Consider the following 23669-nt stretch of genomic DNA (forward strand, 5'->3'; position numbering starts at 1 on the left):
GACAGAATGTAGGTCACACTGACTAGAGAGAAGCTGATCTCTGCCTCTGTCCTACTGGTACTGGCCCCAGAAGCCAGCCCCGAGAAGTGAGGACACACAATTAAGCATCAGACTCCCAACTCTCTTCCCCCAGCACGGAGCCTGGCCAGCGCTGAGGGGAGAGAAGGGCACAGGAGTCCAAGGCCAGCCAGTGCATATAGATGGGCCCAATGTTACCACAGCTACCAATTCTCTGAATTTTTATCCCATTACATATTTATATTACATATATCATCACATATTTATCTGATTTTTTTCTAACTTTTATTGCTATCTAAAATATTGTCTCTATGAAGTTATTCCAAACATTTTTGGAGACACAATCTCTTGTTACTCTCACAAATACCCAGGAAGGAAAGGAACAGGTATCAGCCCCATTTTGTAGGCTGGAAAACAGGAGAGAAGTGTAATGTCAACTTACGCCAGAAGGAGTGAACGTCGAGAGCAGAGGGCCTAAGGCTACCTGCCCCCTGCCTGAAGACTGCTGCCTGAGAAAGGTCCCGTGGCTTCCCTTCCTGAGCTAGTTGGATGGACTGCTCGGCCTTAAAACCCTCCTCACCAAGGCAATTCTTACATCAACACCTGATGGAATTAAATTTCACTCACTTAATCAGAGAAGAAACTCCCATGCCATAGCACCAAAAAAGGTAAATCAGCAGCGGTCCATTTATCTTATTTATTATCAAAATCATGACCAGTGTGTAGACATTCTTGTTACTTGGGGCTTATAACACATGGGCAAAGATGACATTAACACATGCACTGTTCACATTTTGGGGTCTAGGGGTCAAGAACAACTGTCACAGACAGGACATTACTGAACACACCCCTGCAATAGGTCCCAAATTGCAGAATCATCCAGTTCCAGCATGGTCAGCATGGGCAGTGTGGAGATATTCACAGAAAGAAACCCCACAAAGTTCTCTCTGAGCTGCTAGAGTCAACATGCTTTTCCTATGCACTAAGGAGAGCCCACGTCCCACACAACCCTTGAGAACACGGTTCCATTCTTGGCTTACATGGCTCTCGCTGCTGGCCTCAACACCCTTGGGCCATGCTCCCTCTGCTCTTCCATCCCCCCCACCACCAACAAACAAAGGTATGATCGCACATTATATGATAGTAAAGAAGGACACTGAGGCCAAGGGACAGGGTCGCAGCAGCAAGCTCATGGGCAGTGCGCCACTGCTCCACTCACCTGAGCCCTGTTCCCAGTGCAAGAAGCTTCCCAAGTCCTAGAGAATGACTGTACTTGGAAAGCTTTGTTTTGTTTTAAGAGAAAATGGCTTTACATGAATTTATCTTCCCTGCGGCAGATATGTTACACTTCCCTCTAATCAGAAAGATGGGCCCAGGTGAAGGTGTCCCTGGCAGGACCCGGGCATCCTCAAAGAGGATGAAGCAGCCGTGCCCACTACCCCTCAGGGACAGGTGCATGTGGACACTTGAACCACGACTGTGTCCACAGCTCCTTCTGGACCAGGCCTGGTGCCTGAGTGTGAAGACTCCTGGCTTGCATGGCAGGGGCAGCTATCTGGGCGGGCTAAACAGACTGGAGGCTGAGTCTGCAGATAAAGGGGGACCTGAAGGAGCCCAGGTACAGGTACCCGTCATGCTCATGCACCTCGCTGATGTAGGTGACCACCAGCCCGTCAGGATCATGCAGGCTTCTTCGGAAGGCACCGCTGTCGCTGAGTTCTAGGACAAGGCTGTACCTCGGCACAAACTTCATCACCGTCTCCTGACTGAAGAGCTAGAGGGAAGCACAGTGCAGGGAGAGTTCACCACCTGGCCAAGAATGCTGTGAGCAGATCAACCGCGCCTCCCCCACCATCCAGGAATGGCCTGACTCCTTCCGTGACAGGGCAGCCCCACAGGGCAGTGCCAAGACTAACCCAGCTCCCACTCCCAGCCCAGGGGCCCCAAAGCAGGCCCCACCCCACCCCACCCCTGTCCCTGTGAAGATCAGGCCAAGGAGGCTCCCCAGCACAAGGACAGCAATGTGAGCACATCTCTAGATGGCCTGGCTGAACTCAGAGGGACACACATCACATCCAAGGCAGTCACAGCACTGAAGCCAAGGCTCAGAATGACCTTGACCCATCAGATCACAACCAGCACAGCTTCCCTGGAATACACAAGTCTTCTGTTTAGGTTTAAAACATTTCAGATAGGCAAGGTGCCAATGATGGAGATTTGAGAACAGTTCACTTTCAAAACCAACGAGCAGGTCTACACACCACACAACATGGCTTCCAAAACACTGAAATCCCACTGCTTTCCTCAAAGCGGGGTGCAGATCCTGAGGAACACCTCCATGGACAAATGGAAAAGCGCTTAGACTTGGACTCTGTGGCCACTCAGGGCTGTTGAAGAGTTTTAAGCAGAGAAACCAGATGGCAAGTGACATGATTTCTGGCAGAGCAGAAGGACACCTGGTCAGAAATTATGACAAAGCACTCCACTGCCTAAGACCAAGGAATGGAAATAAACAGACAGATTTCCAGCTTTTCATACAAGGGAAAATACCCAAACAAGTGTCCACCAAATAATGTCACCGTCACTGGAATGTTCAAGCAGACAGAAAAGCTGACTGGGCTCTAGGTTCAAGAGCAATAGATCAACTGCATTACAGCTCAAAAAATGCCCAAGGCTTCCCACAACCCACAACTGCTGTTCGGCCGTGAATCCTTCCCTCTCTCTTCTCTTCTCCCTAAGAGACCTGATCCTCTCTCACTATTACAATTAGTCACTTTCCCAGAAAGCTCTCAAATCTCCACCTCTATTTCCAACCCCAGTGCTAAGTCACTTACTGTCTGGGACCCATGTCTGCCTGGACTTTCTAACAGCACTTCAAATTCGACAGCCTCCCAGCTGCAGACAAGGCAGGACCTCGGCCCTCATTCTTGATCCCACTTCTCTGTGCCCTACAAGTCCAGCCACCAGTCTTGCCATCCTGCTGTGTGTGTCCCGGGCCTGGGCCCTGCCCCACTGCCTCTCCCCAGTCACTGGGACAGCCTCCTGAGCCCTGCTGCAAGCTGTTCTCCTTACAGGGGATGCAGTTATCTTTAAAAACATTCTTTGTACTATATCACTCCCCTCCTAAACAACTCCGTCAAGACACCACACGTGGGGCAGAGCAGGGTACATGTGTACCCAGACCATGGTGGCCCAGACCAGCCCACTCCACTTGGGGTGAGAAGGTGTCCCTGCAGTGGGGTGACCCTGCCTGGGCTGTCAGGGCCCACACAGGGTGAGGAGGTATCCCCACAGTGGGATCCAGATCAGGTTATGAGAGCCCGTGAAGGTGAGGAGATGTACACCCAGGGACAGCCCGGTGCAGGGAGAAAGCCCTTGAGAGGAAAGGCAGCCTCCAGCACATGGTCAGGGAGGAAGGGGACAGCACAGTGTGGAGTGCTACAGCCCTGGATGGGGCCATGTGAGAGGGGACAGCAGCCACAGATTCATCACATGCAGGGAAATGGATAAACAGGTAAACTTAGGGAGGACAATGGGATCCAGATTTCTCACTGCTAGAGAAGAGAGGTACAAAGGGGAGAAATAATGGGAGAAAACTTGCATCAGTCGTGTGGTGTCACGGTTTTCAATTTACAGATGACAGACGCAGGCATAAGCGTGAGCGGTATGTGATGTCTACTCATGCAGGCCTGTGTGAGTACACATCATATGCTTGTACTCCCAGCATTGTCCCTTGGGAACCCGGGAGCAGCGACACCCAAGGCAATGAATACATTGGCACCCAGCTCTCCTCCACAGGGAACCAGGACTCCTGACAGAAATGGCCAACTGCAGAGCTGCAGCAGGGACAGTATGAGAGCAGCATGAACGACCTGTGTGCCAGAAAGTGAGGAGCTAGTCCAAGACAACAGAGCATGCCCAAAGGCCCAGAGTCCCACTGAAGGGGCTCCTCCCAGGCACAGATGGGTAATTTGAGCATCAAAATAAATGATGACGCCGGGCACGGTGGCTCATGCCTGTAATCCCAGCACTTTGGGAGGCCGAGGTGGGTGGATCACGAGGTCAAGAGATTGAGACCATCCTGGTCAACATGGTGAAACCCCGTCTCTACTAAAAAATACAAAAAATTAGCTGGGCATGGTGGCGCGTGCCCGTAATCCCAGCTACTCGGGAGGCTGAGACTGGAGAACTGCCTGAACCCAGGAGGCGGAGGTTGCGGTGAGCCGAGATCGCGCCATTGCACTCCAGCCTGGGTAACAAGAGCGAAACTCCGTCTCAAATAAATAAATGACTGTAACCTAATCACCATTAAGAACATGGGTAACCATGAGATGGCACTGATGATTACTTACAGAAACCATCTCTCCACAAGTGACTCAGTAATTACTCATGGAAGAGTCACTTCAAGGTGGAGACACCTGGCATTCCCCGCCTGTATCTGGTGGCCAAAGTTGCCGCCACCCATAACAGAGCAAACTGATATTGTGCCCTCATAACAGCCACACCAAGATGAGCACAGCTTCACTGCTGTGCCACTGCTGCCACCAATGCGAGACCAGAATCTAAAAGTGAAAAAATATCAGACAAACCCTACTGGAGGGACATTCTGAGAGACCACTGACCTGTACACTTCCAAAGGATCAAGGCCAAAACTTCAAAAAGACTGAGAACTGAATAACCCCCAGACTGAAGGAGATTAAACAGAGCTGACAACTCGATATCACTCCTGATCCCGGGTTGAATCCTTTGTTATAAAGGACAACACTAGGAAAACTGGCGAAATCTGAATGGGGCCTGCAGACTGGACAGGTGCAGGGGAGCTGTGGGCATCTCCAGGTTTTGATCGATGTAATGAAGAATGTGCCAGACATGCTCAGGCATCTGCAATAAGTGACAGGGCATCAGGTCAGGAGGTGACTCGAAAACAGTGCTGGGAAAAAATTCCTTGTACCATCCCTGCTATGCTTCCACAGCTTTGATACTATCTCAAAATTAAAAAAAAAAAAAAAATCAAGCCAGGCATGGTGGCTCATGCCTGTAATCCCAGCACTTTGGGAGGCTGAGGTGGGTGGATCACTTGAGGTCAGGAGTTCAAGACCACGCTGGCTAACATGGTGAAACCCATCTCTACTAAAAATATAAAAATTAGCTGAGTGTGGTGGTGCATGCCTGTAGTCCCAGCTAATCAGGAGGCTGAGGCAGGAGAACTGCTTGAGCCCTGGAGGCAGAGGTTGCGGTGAGCCGAGATCACAGTACCACCTCCAGTCTGCGTGACATGAGTCCTGGAGGCGGAGGGTGCAGTGAGCCGAGATCACAGTACTACCCTCCAGTCTGCGTGACATGAGCCCTGGAGGCGGACGGTGCAGTGAGCCGAGATCACAGCACTACCCTCCAGTCTGCGTGACATGAGCCCTGGAGGCGGACGGTGCAGTGAGCCAAGATCACAGTACTACCCTCCAGTCTGCGTGACATGAGCCCTGGAGGCGGAGGGTGCAGTGAGCCGAGATCACAGTACTACCCTCCAGTCTGCGTGACATGAGCCCTGGAGGCGGACGGTGCAGTGAGCCGAGATCACAGCACTACCCTCCAGTCTGCGTGACATGAGTCCTGGAGGCGGAGGGTGCAGTGAGCCGAGATCACAGTACTACCCTCCAGTCTGCGTGACATGAGCCCTGGAGGCGGAGGGTGCAGTGAGCCGAGATCACAGTACTACCCTCCAGTCTGTGTGACATGAGCCCCGGAGGCGGATGGTGCAGTGAGCCGAGATCACAGTACTACCCTCCAGTCTGTGTGACATGAGCCCCGGAGGCGGATGGTGCAGTGAGCCGAGATCACAGTACTACCCTCCAGTCTGCGTGACATGAGCCCTGGAGGCGGAGGGTGCAGTGAGCCGAGATCACAGTACTACCCTCCAGTCTGCGTGACATGAGCCCTGGAGGCGGAGGGTGCAGTGAGCCGAGATCACAGTACTACCCTCCAGTCTGTGTGACATGAGCCCCGGAGGCGGATGGTGCAGTGAGCCGAGATCACAGTACTACCCTCCAGTCTGCGTGACATGAGCCCCGGAGGCGGATGGTGCAGTGAGCCGAGATCACAGTACTACCCTCCAGTCTGCGTGACATGAGCCCTGGAGGCGGAGGGTGCAGTGAGCCGAGATCACAGTACTACCCTCCAGTCTGCGTGACATGAGCCCTGGAGGCGGAGGGTGCAGTGAGCCGAGATCACAGTACTACCCTCCAGTCTGCGTGACATGAGCCCTGGAGGCGGACGGTGCAGTGAGCCGAGATCACAGTACTACCCTCCAGTCTGCGTGACATGAGCCCTGGAGGCGGAGGGTGCAGTGAGCCGAGATCACAGTACTACCCTCCAGTCTGCGTGACATGAGCCCTGGAGGCGGAGGGTGCAGTGAGCCGAGATCACAGTACTACCCTCCAGTCTGCGTGACATGAGCCCTGGAGGCGGAGGGTGCAGTGAGTCGAGATCACAGTACTACCCTCCAGTCTGCGTGACATGAGCCCTGGAGGCGGAGGGTGCAGTGAGCCGAGATCACAGTACTACCCTCCAGTCTGCGTGACATGAGCCCCGGAGGCGGAGGGTGCAGTGAGCCGAGATCACAGTACTACCCTCCAGTCTGCGTGACATGAGCCCTGGAGGCGGAGGGTGCAGTGAGTCGAGATCACAGCACTGCACTCCAGTCTGCGTGCATGAGCCCTGGAGGCGGAGGGTGCAGTGAGCCCAGATCACAGTACTACCCTCCAGTCTGCGTGACATGAGCCCTGGAGGCGGAGGGTGCAGTGAGCCCAGATCACAGTACTACCTTCCAGTCTGCGTGACATGAGCCCTGGAGGCGGAGGGTGCAGTGAGTCGAGATCACAGCACTGCACTCCAGTCTGCGTGACAAAGCGAGGCTCAATCTCAAAAACAAAACAAAACAAAAAACTCTTCAATGACCTGGATCACATTTTGAATAAAATCAGACCCTCTTTCCAAGTCCATGGGGGTGTGGTCCACCCTCTCACTCCTCCTCACCCAGCTGCAGGAAGACTCTGCACCCTCACACTTACAGCCCTCTAGCTGCACCCCTGATCAATGGTGCCTCCTCACGCCCACATGTGCCAAGCACTGTTGCAGGTGTGGAGGATGACAAATGGACTACGCATGAACTACACAAAAAAACCCTTGCTCTGATGGTACCTGTCCTAGTCAGGGGAAGAGACACGCCACCGCATCCTAGAGAAGGACAAATTTCTGAACAGATTAGGACTTCCCACACGGCAACCCACAACTCACATCACCGAAGGCCATGGGCCAGTCTAACTGAGAATGGGCACACAGCCCCCAGAAGGGGTCCAGGCACACAGCCCAGCACCAGGACTCAGCGACTGCTGCCTGTTAGCACCAGGCCTGGAAGCTAGTATTTCCTCATCAGTTCAAATATTCAGTATCAATTTTATATACCTCTTCAGCCTGCGACATGGAGCTTGCTGGAAAACCAGATCTCTGTATTGCAAAAGTGCTCACGCCAGCCAAGTGACCCCCCACAGTGTAAACGTGCTGCGTTATAATGCAGGGTACTTCAGGGAAGCGTCCAAAATGGCAGGATGCACAACACTTAAAAGCTGTGTTGAAGGGGCTGTTGTGTTGAAGGGGCTATTGTGTTGAAGGGGCTGTTGTGCTGAAGGGGCTGTTGTGTTGAAGGGGCTGGGGCTGGCCATTGGTGGGGGTGGGTGCCTTTTTTTTAAAGGGAATGATTTGGGTGTGGTAAGAGGTGAAAGGGCAGAAGCCCATGGAGAAGAATGCCCAACAGTGAGGCTGCAAGAAGGCAGTGAGGAACAGGCAGGACGGCAGCCATAGTGACTGGGTGACAGGCACGGTCACACCTGCAGGGAGGGGAGAAAGGCACCTGCCGACTCTTTCCCTGAGGAGGCAGCAAGGAGGGCGGAGAGCGGAGAGGTCTGGCACAGCCATGGCAGACGGAGGAGCAAGACTGACAGGCAGGTGGATGCCCTAAGCCACGATAGTGAGGGTGGTGATAAAAACACCCAGAAACAGGAAAACCAGAAGAACCAACAGGTCTGAATGTTTAAACCTGCATTTCAGGATGAAGAATGAAATGTGTTTCTAAGTAGTCATTCAAAGAGCCAAATACTACAAGCACATCTAGATTTTTAAGCTGTAAGGGTCAAAAAATATGATTAGATTCATTTCCATTTTGTTTCTTAAAATAACCATTTTATAGTTACCTTAAAAATCATCCTTTTAATCCAGGGTCTCTCAGATAAGAAATCCAGCATGGAAAACCCAGGGTTAGGGCGGATGGTTGACATGCCGACCCAGTACCCCCCAGAGCTGCTGGGCCGGATGTTGTCTGGAAATCCAGGCATGTTCTCCACAAACAGATCGGCCCCACCCTTCATCAGGCCAGAAACGTAGACTCTGAAAAATTCACCCAAGCAGACAGTGAGCAGTAGCCCCATAATTCAAGAAAAAAAATTTCGCCAAGCACCACATTGGTCTTGGTCCAAATACATATATGGAAAAGTTCTCTATGTCCATCATGAACAAAGGCACAGCTGCTGAGAAGGAACCTTTGGGCCCAGGGCCCAGCGTGAACAGAGGGGAAGCAGGTCTGGGGAGGACCAAGACCCTGCTGGCAGAGGAATAAGGCCCGGGCTGGGCCAGTTGGCCTTAACTTAAGACACTCTCCCAGACTGTGACTCACAGTAGGAGAAAGAAAGCGCACCCTTGAAATTTCTTTTAACATGCCATGCAGAAGGTGCGCTGCTGCCTCTGATTCCTGTCGACCCCATTCCCATGCCCACCCTACCCCAGCCACGATGCACTCTGGCTGACAACTGACAGCTCAGCTGACCCCACACACACCTACGTATCCTCGCCATGGTCGTTTCTGCCACGAGGACGAAGTCTTCCGCAGGAGACAGCTGGACTCCATTGGGGAAGCGCAGCTGGTCCAGTAAAACTTTTACTTCCCTGGTCACAGTATCATACTCCAGCAGGCTGCAGAACACCAAAAGCAGAGGGTTTGCGGGTAAGTCCGCGGCTCTTGCTCCGGGACTTCAGGGCATGGGCCTGCAGGTCATTCCACCTCATCCCAGAGCAACAGGCCCTGGGTCCCCTGCTCAAACTTGATTCGAGGCTGGCCCCTGGGGCCCTTCCCCATGCAGAGCAGATCCAGTGTCCCCTCCAGAGAACCCCATGGTCAGTTCTCTCACTGACCTGGGAGCTGGACAGGAGTCCCCCACAGAAAGGCAACCCAAAGGCCAGGCCCGCCTCCAGGGTCTCTCCCAACTGCGCAGACTCACACCCTCAAACAGCCTGTTTTAATTTCTCAGAGAAAACAAAAGTGCTTTGTTCCACTTTGTGACGTCCATCTCCTGCCTCCAGAGCCACTAAGGTCCTGCCCTAGAAGCTGAAATATGATGCTGGAAATACGCCCTTGTTCCCTAGAAGTAACAAGCTCTGCTGAAGCAACTGGCCTGGCTGGCAAACTCAACAAATGGGAGACCTGGAGCAAGGCCTCACCGCCCATCATCTGTGCCTTCCATCACCAGAAGCAGGTAGTCTCGTCTTTGCCATTTGCTGCTAGAATCAGTGAAATAAATCTTCCTCCCATCCTGAGTGACTGTAAGATCATTCACAAAGGACATTTTCTTCCCCTCAATGGGAGTCTCAGAGGACAGCAGCAGTTTCACTTCACCTGAAGTTTAAAAAGAAAAAAATTGGCTTGAACTGGGAACTTGCTTCTCAATAATTTCAAAATATTAACCAGCCTGACTTAAAAAGATAAACTTTTCCATATGTCAGACTTATTCCTTCTTATACTAAAAAGAGTATTAGGTGTTAGATGATTCTTTTTAGACTAGCTTCGTTTAAGGCAGAATCTTTGCTGTAAGGATGAGGGATCTTACTAAGGCCAACTAACTTGGTAACATCCATTCCAAGGGTTAGGCTTTAGTTCTATTTGTTTGAGAGAAATAAGACATATTCTACTCATTTGCTTTTTGAAAAAAAAAGTTGTAGTAAGTTTTGAAAAATAGTAGAAAGAACATAGACTGCGTGCTAGGCTCTCTCCAGGTGTGATCACCTTTAAACCCTCACAACAATCCCATGGGCTGGGCTACTGTGACCAGCCAAGGGACCTGCACAGTCACAACTGGTGGCCAGCAGAGTAGAGCGCCCCCAAGCAACTGGGCTGCAGGGCCTACATTCAGGTCCCCATGCACTGCACAAGATGACAGACTTCTCCCTGGCAGGAACCTGCACTCAGACACATAGCACATATTACAGCTTGGTCAAGGGGACTCATGAGCAGTCAGGAGAGAGAAGAGGAAGAACAACGGGAGAAAATGGAAAGGTGGAGAAAGGGGAGGGCCACAGAGAAAACAAAGAGAGCAGAAAACAAACAGAAAAGATGCAAAGACACAGAAACATATAGACAGAAACAGGTCTAATTTCCTCAAAGTACGTCCTTTTGAGACCCTGTAACTGAAATATAAATAGTAGGAGGAAATTCCATGGACCAAATGTATTTATGGGTGGGGAGTTTTCTGGTGTTTAAAACCAGCTGACTTTTCCAGGCAATGCTGTCAGTACTGTTCAGTCTTTAGTAGATTGCTGGTAACAAATTCTATTAAGTCTATGCACACATATATTGTTTAAAAGATCTAAAATCATCATAGACGGAAATAAGATATGGTCACATACGTGTCCAGGGGTTTACTTCAAACAGTCCCTTGTATGCATCAGCCACAAAGAGAGTCCCATTGGGTCCTGCACGAATACCCAGGGGTCTCCCACACACAGGCTCATCATCTCGGGTTTCTAGAAAAAAAAAGACAGGGATTCTACCTGTGCTCTCTGCAGTATCCAGTTTTCTCATCCATCCCTTCCCATACGTCATGCTGTATGGAACAAAACAAGACCCCGGCATACAGCTAGAACTGCCCTGCAGGTACTCACTGCAGGTGCTTATTGCAGGGTGTTCACTGTAGGGTGCTCACTGCAGGTGTTTATTGCAGGGTGTTCACTGTGGGGTGCTCACTGCAGGTGTTTATTGCAGGGTGTTCACTGTGGGGTGCTCACTGCAGGTGTTTATTGCAGGGTGTTCACTGTGGGGTGCTCACTGCAGGTGCTTATTGCAGGGTGTTCACTGTAGGGTGCTCACTGCAGGTGTTTATTGCAGGGTGTTCACTGTGGGGTGCTCACTGCAGGTGTTCACTGCAGGGTGCTCACTGCAGGTGTTTATTGCAGGGTGTTTACTGCAGGGTGCTCAGTGCAGGTGCTTATTGCAGGGTGTTCACTGCAGGTGTTTATTGCAGGGTGTTCACTGCGGGGTGCTCACTGCAGGTGTTTATTGCAGGGTGTTCACTGCAGGGTGCTCACTGCAGGTGTTTATTGCAGGGTGTTCACTGCAGGGTGCTCACTGCAGGTGTTTATTGCAGGGTGTTCACTGCAGGGTGCTCACTGCAGGTGTTTATTGCAGGGTGTTCACTGCGGGGTGCTCACTGCAGGTGCTTATTGCAGGGTGTTCACTGCAGGTGTTTATTGCAGGGTGTTCACTGCGGGGTGCTCACTGCAGGTGTTTATTGCAGGGTGCTCACTGCAGGTGTTTATTGCAGGGTGTTCACTGCAGGGTGCTCACTGCAGGTGCTTACTGTAGGGTGCTCACTGCAGGTGTTTATTGCAGGGTATTCACTGCAGGGTGCTCACTGCAGGTGCTTACTGTAGGGTGCTCACTGCAGGTGTTTATTGCAGGGTGTTCACTGCAGGGTGCTCACTGCAGGTGCTTACTGCAGGGTGCTCACTGCAGGTATTTATTGCAGGGTGCTCACTGCAGGTGTTTATTGCAGGGTGTTCACTGCGGGGTGCTCACTGCAGGTGCTTATTGCAGGGTGTTCACTGCAGGGTGCTCACTGCAGGTGCTTACTGTAGGGTGCTCACTGCAGGTGTTTACTGCAGGGTGTTCACTGCAGGGTGCTCACTGCAGGTGCTTACTGTAGGGTACTCACTGCAGGTGTTTATTGCAGGGTGTTCACTGCAGGGTGCTCACTGCAGGTGCTTACTGCAGGGTGTTCACTGTGGGGTGCTCACTGCAGGTGTTTATTGCGGGGTGTCCACTGCAGGGTGCTCACTGCAGGTGTTTATTGCAGGGTGTTCACTGCGGGGTGCTCACTGCAGGTGCTTACTGTGGGGTACTCACTGCAGGTGTTTATTGCAGGGTGTTCACTGTGGGGTACTCACTGCAGGTGTTTATTGCAGGGTGTTCACTGCAGGGTGCTCACTGCAGGTGCTCACTGTAGGGTGCTCACCATGGGTGCTCACTCCAGGTGTTATTGTAGGTGCTCACCATGGGTGCTCACTGCAAATGCTTATTGCAGGGTGTTCACTGTGAGATGCTAATGCAGGGTGCTTACTGACAATATAGCACAAAAAAAGGCAGGTTAAAGAACTGATGTAGAGTGTAATTCCATCACATAAAACTGTGTGGGTGTGGGTGTCCATGAAGAGAAAGACATTCCCCAAAATGTTCATAACAATTACATCTGAAAAGATGCAGGTGATCCTTATTTTCTTTTTGTACCTTTGTGCTGTGTTTATTAAAATGCATCATTTTGATAAAAACATTCCAACTCTTAAAAAATGACACTATTAAGTCTATAGACCATCAGTTTTAAACAGTGAGTCTACTCTACTTCTCCAAAATCTGAGTGACTTAAGGGTATTCTGACTTTGAGACAGGGCTGAAATTGCTGTGACCAAGGCAGAGTAACAGTTACACATCCAAGTAATGACAAGGTCACCTGCTTTCTAGAGCAGCACACTGGCAACACCTATTGGCCTCTGAACTACCGCAAAGATAAACAGCGACCCCAGTAAAATGGTGAGGGGCGAGGCCCACACAGTACCAAGCAGGGGCCACGGCCACGGCCCAGCTGCAAAATGGGGACTGCAGGTGACCATCAGGCACCATGAGGTTCAGGGACTACCAGGCAAATGAAGAGCTCATGGTGACATCACATTCCTTCTGCTAGATGGCCAGAGGTTCTTTTTCCCCCACAAGCATTCTAGGGAAAAGGCGTTCCACAGAGCAATCCGACACCTTTCTGGAAGACTGGAAGAGATACACATCAGGGGGTTACCACCAACTTACTGCACGGGCCCGAACCAAACCGCGCAATAGTCTCTATTTCGCCATCTTCAAGTTTTACAACCTGGCCATCTGCTGTCCCAGTAAACATCACATCTATTTAAAAACACAAAAAGGAGGAAGAGTAATGTTAGCTAAGAACCATGACTATGCCACCTTCTCCACAAGAGGGCCTGTTTATGTGCTCCCACCATCCCCCAAGAGGAATTGGCAATTCTGAAGATGAAGGAGACCCAATTTCTGGGAATGCAAAAAGTTCTTCAAACTTACAGCAATAAAACTGTGAGGCCCTAGGGAAGCAGCCTGCAGGCATGGACCTGACTCAAGAGCAAGGGCACAGCAGAAACCAGTCAGTGATGAGACCTGTGAGGACTTTCTCCACTCAAGCTGACACTCAGCACTTAGGGGCAAGAGTCCACATTCACCTCACACCAATGTCTGCTGCTGACATCGATTGTATCTGACTAAAGGGGAAGGACTGCCAGAAACCCTCTAAGAGAAAATCGCAGCACATTAAGCGCTTACTTCAGCAGCGCATATGGTAAAATTAGAACAATACAGAGAAGACGAGCATGCCCCTTGGGCACTGATGATATACAAATTCTTAAAATATTTCATAGTTTTCAAATGCATAATGCAAACTCAAGGGTAACATTACAAAAAGTAAAAAAAGAAGTATCCGTGATATGCTAAGAAAGGAGAGAAAATGGAATTATATAAAATACTCAGTTTAAAACTACAAAAGATAGAAAAAGAGGAGAATGCAAAAGTAGAAACAAAGAATAAGGGCAAAAATAGAAAACAGTAATGAATACCGTAGATATTAATCCAATATGTCAGTAATCACTTTAAACATAAATGGTTTAAATACACCAACTGAAAGACAGACGTTGCCAAAATGATTCAAAAAACAAGACCCAACTCTATATTGTATACAAGAAACCCACTTTAAATATAAAGACATATAGATTAAAAGTGAAGGGATGAAGACAGTATGCCATGTTAACACTAACCAAAAGCAAGCCAGGGTAGCTGTATTCAATTTACACAGAAAAGACTTAAGACCAAGGAAAGTTATCAGGAACAAAGAGGAACATCACACAATGACAAATGGGTCAATTCCTCAAAAAGACATAAGAATCCTTACTGTGTATATGCTTCACAATAGAGCACCAATATGTGAGGCAAAAACTGATGAAACTGCAGGGAGAAACAGAATCCACTATCACAGTTAGAGACTTCTGCAATCTAAACCAGAATAATCTCACATGATCATAGCAGCAGCATCTAGTAACATCCAACATGATTAAAAACTCTCAGCAAGCTGGGAATAGAGGGAAACTTGCTTAACTTCATCAAGAACATCTATTTAAAAGGCCTACATCTAACACCATACTTATCCGTGACAAACTAGAAGCTTTCCTGCTAAGACCAAGAACAAGGCAAAGATGTCCTTTATCACCATTCCTTTTCAGCATCATACTGGAAGACCTAGCTAATGCAAGACATGAAAAGGAAACAAAAGGTATATAAATTGAGAAGAAAGAAGTAAAATCGTCTTTGTGTGCAAGTGACATAACTGAAAATCTGAAAGAATCAACAAGAAAAACCCTCCTGGAACTAATACGCAATTACAGCAAGGTTGTGACTCACCTTCCTTTATACGAGCAATGAACAAATGGAGTTTGGAATTAAAGACACAACATATGTACATTAGCATCCAAAAGAAAGGCATACTTAGGAATAAATATAATATGCACAAGGTCTATATGAGGAAAACTACAAAATTCTGATGAAAGAAATAAAGTAACTAAATACATGGAGAGATATTCCCTGTTCATGAACAGGAACAATCAACACTGGCAAGATGTCATTTTTCCCAACCTTAATTTATAGATTCAATGCAATGCAAATCAAAATCCCAGCAAGTTATTTTGTAGATACAGACAAATTAATCCCAAAGTTCGTAAGGAGAGGGCGAAGACCCAAAATATCCAACATAACCCAAATATCCCAGTGAAAAGGAAAAAGACAGGAAAGTGCTCTCTTTGAGAAGTAAAATCATTGGTTTGCACTTCAACTGCTAAGTTTCAGTGTTGAGCAGCAATATTTGATTTCTTACCAAAAAAAGCTAAAACTTATAAAATTTACAAATAAATGCTAATGTCTTTTTAAGTTCTATCATGATATTTACTCTTCTTGAAACAATTTTTACTTTGACAGCCAAGAAAACAAACAAACATCTGCAGAAATGGGCCAGCCCTTGGGGCCTGTGACAAATAGAAGGGGCCGGGCAAGAGAAGCTGGTCAAACGCCACTAGAAGAGAAGCCAGTGTCCAGCCCTGGGAGCACAACAGAAGCACCCTGTGTGCGTACATCCAAAGCCACTGCCTGGAGAACAGTGTGTTTCAGAGTAACAAGCAGCACTTCCAAAGAAGCTGCTCAGCAAGTCCACACCAGATGAAGTTTGTCAACTATCTGTGACTATCGGTGCCTTTCCAATACTAAGCTTAATTCTCATTTTAACAAACAGAAAATGCCTTGTTCAAGGTTGCTAGAGATGCAAGTATTAGAACCAAACCTAACTCTAGCTCTAAGATGTGGGTAAGTGTGATGCAGATGGTCACCCTTAAGTGTACCTGTCAAAGTGAGCTTTCAAATCGACAGACAAAAACAGTGGAAATATGAGACCATTTGTCTCCATTTTCACAGTGAAATCTATACAAAGCAAACTGAACTAAGAAATGCTGTGCTGTCAAACACCTATTTAATCTTGAGAAATGAACTCAACATCAATATCTGTATTTGGTCTTTTTACTTTCATAACAATTTAAGCACAAGAAAGTGCTCCATAGAGATGAACTCAGAATCACTCAGTGCCAGAATGGCATGTAATCCAGACAGATGAGACCAGCAGGAAGAGCCACTCCCATAGGGCCCCATGATGTCTGGGGCCAAACCCCACGGCCACAGCTAAGAAGGGTGTGCAGGGGCCAGGTGCAGTGGCTCACACCTGTAATCCCAGCACTCTGGGAGGTCAAGGCAGGCAGATCACGAGGTCAAGAGATCGAGACCATCCTGACCAACATGGTGAAACCCCATCTCTACTAAAAATACAAAAATTAACCGGGCATGTTGGCACGCACCTGTGGTCCCAGCTACTCAGGAGTCTGAGACGGAAGAACTGCTTGAACCCAGGGGGCAGAGGTTGCAGTGAGCCGAGATTGCACCACTGCACTCCAGCCTGGTGACAGAGCAAGACCCCGTCTCAAGAAAAAAAAAGGAAGGGTGTGCAAGGTCCCAGTCCAGGGGCAGTGTGCCACTGCAGCTGCTCCCACCTGTCCCCTCAGACAACAGATAGCCTGGAAGGTCCCCCAGCTCAGACTTACCCCCAATATGTGCAATGGACTCCGGTCCAATAAGCTGATTTTCAAACAGCCTTTCTGCCTGTCGCAACTTCGTATTTGGATGTAGAACACCAAGCAAAAGGGGGGGTTCTTTGAAGCTGCAAAATAATGCAATTCCAGAGATTTGTCTATAAATACACATGTGAAAAAAACTGATTCTGAGGACCTAGTCTTGGTTCTTTGATAAAGATGGCACTTTCTAATAACATCCCCAGTTGCCATAAATACAGGGTTAAGAAAAAAATGTTTCAGGATATCAGAAAATGTCACAGTACAAAAAAAAAATATGACAACATAAATGTGCTAATGCAAGACCTTCATCAGTCCTGTCTCCTGAGAGCATCCTGGGGCCAGAGCCCACCCATCCTCCAGCCTCCCCAGCTCCCCAGGTCAGGGCAGCTGGACCTCCTCACCCCTGTGACTCACACAGCCCTACAGCCACTGGAGTCCCCCTAAAGTGGTGGCAAGCGGTGCCCACGTTTCACACCTGATGGCCCGGTCTCGTGCTTCACAGAGAAGATGGAAGGAGCAAGGGGAGACCTTCCTGGGACTACAGCCACCGCCCCATGGTCCAGCAGAGGGCACTCCACCTCCCGCCGACACTCAGGGCCCATGAGGCTCTCCCTGAAGCAGGCGCTTGAGCTGAGCCCTGGAGCCCTTCTCACAGACGGCTCCAGGAACTCCGGCCTCTACTTGTCCTTCCCATCCACATGCCAGTATGTCACACCTCCCAACCCACCAGCGAGTTCTGCTGAGGCTCCTTTGAACAGACACCATTAAACCACTTCTCCCCATGTCCTCCTTACCACCCTGGCCAGGGTCACCATCTATCACGCCTGCTTACTCCCTTAACCCCTGTAGTCTACTCTCAACCCAGCAAGCAGGTCAGATCACGACCTTCTTCTCCTCAGAGCCCTGCCATGGCCTCTCTCACCTAGAGCCAAGTCCTGGCAGCAGCCTCTGAGCACCACAGTCTGGCCACAGCACCTTCTTGCCTCCTCCCCTTCTTGTGCCTTCTGCATCCCCCACACCAGCCCCTCCCTGCCAGATCCTGACTACACCAGCATCTCCCTAACCAGTGCCTTCTGCATCCCCCACACCAGCCCCTCCCTGCCGGGTCCTGACTACACCAGCATCTCCCTAACCAGTGCCTTCTGCATCCCCCACACTAGCCCTCCCTGCTGGGTCCTGACTACACCAGCATCTCCCTAACCAGTGCCTTCTGCATCCCCCACACCAGCCCCTCCCTGCCGGGTCCTGACTACACCAGCATCTCCCTAACCAGTGCCTTCTGCATCCCCCACACCAGCCCTCCCTGCCGGGTCCTGACTACACCAGCATCTCCCTAACCAGTGCCTTCTCACCAGCTCTTTGCTCCAGCTGGAACACCAACCCTCCCCTCCCCAGGAGGCCCACTCTGACCACCCAGCTGAATATCCAACACCTCCACTGAGTGCAGGCCCCTGCCCTGCTCCATAGCACATACCAGGCCCCTGCCCTCCTCATAGCACATACCAGCTTCTCAGGCACTGTGCAATTTGCTTCTTTTATGTTTATGGTCTGCCTGTGCCCACTATAGCATATGCTCCGTGAGATCTGGGGTTTCTTTCTGTGTTTTTCTCTACTGCATTCCCAGCACCCGGCATAGAATACGGCACGCAGAAGGGTCCGCACTGCTGAAGAGGAGCAAAGTGGGGAGGAATATCTTCCAATTATCCCCTGCCCCTGCCTCCAGCAAGGCAGGGAGTTCAAGAATAGGAATAAGCTAAGGGCTGGAGAAAAATTTATAACAACAGCAAAAAGGGCTTCTTTAAAGCTCTTTTCACAGCAAAAGAGGAAGGAAAGGGAAACCCCACCTGGGGCAAGTTGTGCCATGCAACGAAGACAAAGCAGAGTTACCAGTTTCTGCTCAGCCTCCATCATTTCTACACGCTGGGCAGCATGGGGTCACCATGGTCAAGAGCATCAGGCCAGCAGACAGGGCAGGAATGGCCACTTGGCTAATGGACAGGTGTTTGGGAGTCTACCCAGGGTGCTCCACCACTCCTGTGAGAGCTTAGACCACACTTAGAAATCTCCAGAAAATCAGAGAACAGCCAGACCAGGAGCGTGGCAGGGACTAAGAGAAGAGTAGTGGCTCTTCCAGTCTAGACTATTACAAAGCTGGTTTCAGTACGTGAGGACAAAGTCACAGGAAGGCTGCCCGGCTTTGCCAAAAACCTGCCCTGCAAAACCACTTTCCCTTCCTTTTAAAAAGATTAGAGGGCTGTCACAGACACACCATATATGACATCTTGATTCCCATAGCACGTACAGAGTGGCTTTCAAGATCCCTGTGACAACCTGGGGAGATGTGAACAGAGACAGGGTGTCAGTATGATCACAGATGGCTGACACAGGTGAAGGAAGCCTGCACTGATGCAGTGATTCTCAGCTGCAGAGATGTGACCCGCTGTGGCCCACAGACTGCACAAAGACTCTCCTAAGCACTTCTGAGAACCAGGTCTCTGATGTCCCCACATCTCTGTCTCTAACACAGGAAGCCAGGGTGCGGGGCACTGCTGTCTCCCTCTCCTGAAGGTCTCGCGGGCTCTGCCTGAGTTCCATACAGTGCTTCTATTTCTGTTGATGTCCCAGACCACCCATAAAGGTTGCTGCTATTTTTTAATATCTCTCAGTCTGAAAGTTCCACCTGGTAGTAAAATGTGTACTTCTAACAGTACTGCAACTTTCAACCGCCAGTAGAATTACCCTTCCTGTTGGTCTTTAAAATTATAGCAACCAAATCCATCCTGCAAAATGCTGCTCTAATTTTTTTAACTATAAATTTGACTTTAACTTTTCTCAGTGACTAGAAACATCCATATCCTTCTATGAAAAATAAACTTTTTGCTCCCTTCTGCAGACAGAGTGACTGTGGACTGAGAGGCCGAAGCTGAGTCAGCGCCTGCTGAGATGGCATGCATGGGGCACAGCCTGTGTCACAGCCACATGGACTTGCGTGAGACACACCAAGCTCTGTCACATACAAGGCTTCTGCTCTGCATTTTGGATCTATCTTCCCATTGTGAGTGTGCCATTCCTAAAGCTGAGCCCAGGAGAGGCTATAATGGTTCCACAGCCCTATTGGCTGTGACAGTCCCACTGCTTTTCTTCCTTTCCCTCCTCATCAGGCTCTTCTACTCCACAAACAGAACTTACTTTGTACAAACAACTTTCAATCCCCAGTGGGCCCTGCTTCCCTTCAGTGTCCAGCCAGGGCTACATGCCCCTCTTCCTAGTGCATTTCTTCACCACTCCTTCCACACATAAACTCATCTTTCCTGAGATCAAAGGTCTTCACTCACTGAGGCTCCACTCTCTCTCTAACTCAAAGCTCAATCTCAGCCTCCTTTTCCAAGGCCTGCCCAACAACCCAAGCTTCTAATCCCTGACTGTGGACATAGTTCCCTCCCCAGGTGGACTACTCATAGATCTCTATTGGTGAAAGGTAACTTAGGGAAAAATAAGGCTAATTATAGGTTTTGTAGAAAATCAGTGACTTATAAAATTGTAATGAGGTAACTTAAGCTCCATTTGTGTGTGCTTTTGCTAGTTGAAATGAATTACAGTTGACTATCTCTAATGATTATTAAGCTTCTCTAATTTTGAATTTTTATTTTTGGTTTATGCAGCTTTTTTAACAATGACAGGGAAATACCAGGCATATTTCCTGAGTAACATCTAACTCAGCATAAAATCCCAGGTACTAAAGAAATCACAAAACTGTTTCTCAAACTCACCTTTCAGAAGACTGATTTCAGCACCCTCCTTTCCTGGGAAATTATTTCAGCCCATTACATTTTGTCAAGCAACCCCTCCTGAGGACTGCAGGGCAGCCTACCTGAGAGCCTGTGGATCTATAGGAGATTCCAGCAGCATCATGGCTCCAAGCAGCGGAACGGTGAGAGAAACAGCCAGCATCAAGAAGGTCACTCGGAAAACTCTGCCGCTAAAGGAACTGCCAGATATAAAAGATAAAAAGGCCATCAGCTGAGTCTCAGGCGGTGACAAGGCTGGCTGGTCCCAAAGGCCTCCCGGCAGGAGCGGGAAAGCTCGTTTAGTTTACCCTCTGCAGGGTGGCCGACCTCTCACCTGTGATTAAACTTTAGTACTGTTTGCTAGGATTGGCAAACGCGCCTTTGCCATTGTTCTTTTTTTAACCTCCCAGCTTCCCCTGCGTAGGACACGTTGGATCAGGTACCTTCCAGAGCTTGAACCCTCCAGCAGGCTTTTAAAGAACTGAGGAGCACAAAATGTAATGGTAAAAAAGGCTTCTAATGATGTAAATGGCACATAGTCATTCACAAAAAGGTAGGTAATTCTTGAAAGCCACGGTTTCCTGGTGCATGGATTCAAAGCAGCAACACTCAGTGCTGCACAGCCCTGAGATCCTCACGGATAGAAGAGAGTGCTAAATTTATGAAGGACGTGGAAGCAGAACAACTTCCTGAGGATCCAATTCCCCAGTCATTTTTCCCAGCCTACTTTTTTTTTCTTTTTTTGGGACGGAGTTTCGCTCTTGTTACCCAGGCTGGAGTGCAATGGCGCGATCTTGGCTCACCGCAACCTCCGCCTCCTGGGTTCAGGCAATTCTCCTGCCTCAGCCTCCTGAGTAGCTGGGATTACAGGCACGCGCCACCATGCCCAGCTAATTTTTTGTATTTTTAGTAGAGACGGGGTTTCACCATGTTGACCAGGATGGTCTCGATCTCTTGACCTCGTGATCCACCCGCCTCGGCCTCCCAAAGTGCTGGGATTACAGGTGTGAGCCACCGCGCCCGGCCCTTCCCAGCCTACTTTTAGGAATTCAAAAGGACTTCCCAGCTCTTCAACCTAATAAAAGAAGTTTGACAGATACTGACAGTTACCTACACAGGCTCTAAAACATTAGCATTCCAAGTCATCACTCCGAAACCCTTGGGAAGAGAGCTGAAAGCTTCCCTGGGAATGCTAGATGAAGTGTTTGAACAAATGGCCAGACCCATCTTCAAGTACAGTATTTCTCATCCGGTGAACAAGTAACAACATTTGGCCTCTTGCTGCTAAGTAAACATCAGAGGATCGTTATTTGTTCACATGAATTGAATTCAAATTTACTAAATGCTTGACATTAACACTAACTTAAAACGAACAAAATCATGAGTTCCCAAGGTAAAATTATTTTCTTCCATCAAAAAAATTAAAGTGTTGACAAACAAAACATTCGAGACGCACACTTAACAAAATGGACTGGATTTCAGGGCAGGGTTGGGTTTTGACAGAAGTGTACTCTTCTGCCTCTGAGACATGTTAAACTCTGTTCCGGGCACGATGCAGAAACGTGGAGGCCAAGTCCTCTTTCCCAACAACCAGCCACGCAACTCCGGGCCAGTTTCTCCACTCCAAAACCTACATTTCCCCCAATGTGAAACGAGGTGTTAGGCAGGGTAACCTCCTGAACATGCATGATTTTAACAAACGAATAATGCGGAAAAGAAAATAAATCCCTCTGTTTCTACTGGGGTAGGCGGAAATAAAGACAAAGGAAAGACCAAGGGAAAGAGGAGGAAGCAGCTTTCACAGTGTCCCCGCGTTTGGGACAGCACCTCTGCAGAGCAGCTGGGTTCTGCCAGGAAAGTGGCAGGAAACCGAGTCTCCCAGAGCCTCCAGGAACACAGCTCTACTGATACCCTGACCTCGGCACAGTGAGACCTGCCCAGGACCTCTGACCTAGAGAAATATCATGATAGACTTGTGTTGTTCAGGACACTCATTGTGTGGTGATTTGTTAATGGCAACCATAAAAATCAACAGTTTTCTAGTTAAACTAGTTTCCAGCACCTGGAAGTGGGTTGCTCCTGCAATGAATATCTAAAAATGTGGAAGTAGCTTTGGAATTGAGCTGTGGGTGAAGGATGGAAGAATTCTGAGGAGCAGCATAGAAAAAGCCTAGATTTCCTTGAACACAGTCGTAAAACTATGAATGTTAAGAGACTCTGCTCTGAGAGCGCAGAAGGAAGAGAGGAGCAAAGCAGGAAAGAAAACATCGCCTTGAGAAACCTAACTGGGTGCGCATACTGTTGGCAGTGTTGGGGAGGGTATGGAAGTTGGTCAGGAACCTGGGATTGGAAACTGGAGGAAGGTGGATCCTGGAACACAGTGGCAGAAACCTTGGCTGAATCGCGTCCTGCAGTTACGTGGAAAGCAGAACTTCTAAACACTGAAACTGGACCCAGCTAAGGACATTTCCAAGCAGAGTGTTGAAGGCAAGGCCTGGTTTGCCTGCTGCTTTCTCCTCCAGAGCAGGACAACCCCAGGGGCAGTGCTAACCATTGCCTTCTTCCTTTGGCATTTCCTTTTGCTGATGAGAATTTTATGTCTATTTTTCTTCTAACAATCTTCCAAAAATGAATTTGTCCCTAACTTCCTCTTCTTCACTCATAAGGGGTTCACAGCTGACCCCATACCTGAGACCAGGTAAAATGCCACATTGCCAGTCCTTACCCCTTTTATTAGGTGGAAAAGGAGGTGGTACAGGCCCTACAAACCCAAATAAAATGCCACATCCCCAACCCAGGGAGAGGCCACGAGAGCCCAGGCTCCTGGAAGAGGGCAGGTGAGAATGAAGGGGAAAGTCAGGTCAGCCTCTGCCTCCCAGTCCTGTCTCCAAACCCCAGGACCAAATCATCTTATTCTAATGTGACTGACTTACACCACCCAAGGGTATGAAAACCGCAGGCATCAAAACGTCTACAAAGCACAGACCAACTATGCCCTGACACAACAGCAGACTCGTGCAACCTGAGGTCTGCAGCAGGGAAAGGAGTAGGGCCAGGAAAAGAGGAAAGGCAAACATGGTGGAAATGAGAGCATGCCATTAAACGTGCTTTATGTAGGCAACCAGACGCACCTAGGTATCTCTCTCCCTCACAAATGAGGGAAATGGGCAGGGAAAGGCTCAAGTGGCTTTCCCACAGCCAGCACAAGAGCTGGAAAAGTGCGACTGAGAGCCAGATGTGGCTGTATGCCTGCGGTCACTATTAGAAGCCCTGCCT

At 49.2% G+C, this 23669-nt stretch overlaps 1 protein-coding gene and 1 non-coding gene across 7 annotated transcripts in view; one reads left to right on the forward strand and one right to left on the reverse strand.

The window, feature by feature from the left end:
* Positions 1–701: 701 nt before the first annotated feature.
* The window catches only part of APMAP (adipocyte plasma membrane associated protein), a 28604-nt gene continuing 5636 nt past the window's right edge, over positions 702–23669 (reverse strand). For 2 of the 6 annotated variants that reach the window (XM_035298514.3, XM_078371524.1), the window contains exons 2-10: positions 20728–20874; positions 20477–20593; positions 16576–16691; positions 13190–13282; positions 10744–10860; positions 9562–9736; positions 8902–9036; positions 8262–8454; positions 702–1792 (exon numbers count right to left, since the gene is read on the reverse strand). In XM_035298514.3, coding sequence (XP_035154405.2) covers positions 1583–1792; positions 8262–8454; positions 8902–9036; positions 9562–9736; positions 10744–10860; positions 13190–13282; positions 16576–16691; positions 20477–20556 — 1119 coding nt within the window. In that variant the 5' untranslated portion in view covers positions 20557–20593; positions 20728–20874 and the 3' untranslated portion in view covers positions 702–1582. The remainder of the gene's footprint in view (positions 1793–8261; positions 8455–8901; positions 9037–9561; positions 9737–10743; positions 10861–13189; positions 13283–16575; positions 16692–20476; positions 20594–20727; positions 20875–23669) is intronic. The other 4 variants (XM_008995867.5, XM_035298516.3, XM_078371525.1 and 1 more) reach the window with 3 other exon arrangements.
* On the forward strand, positions 13704–13810 carry LOC118154265 (U6 spliceosomal RNA). The gene has a single exon (XR_004744148.1). It is a non-coding gene; the product is annotated as a U6 spliceosomal RNA (small nuclear RNA).

Source organism: Callithrix jacchus, chromosome 5, assembly GCF_049354715.1.
Source record: "Callithrix jacchus isolate 240 chromosome 5, calJac240_pri, whole genome shotgun sequence".
NCBI lineage: Eukaryota > Metazoa > Chordata > Mammalia > Primates > Cebidae > Callithrix > Callithrix jacchus.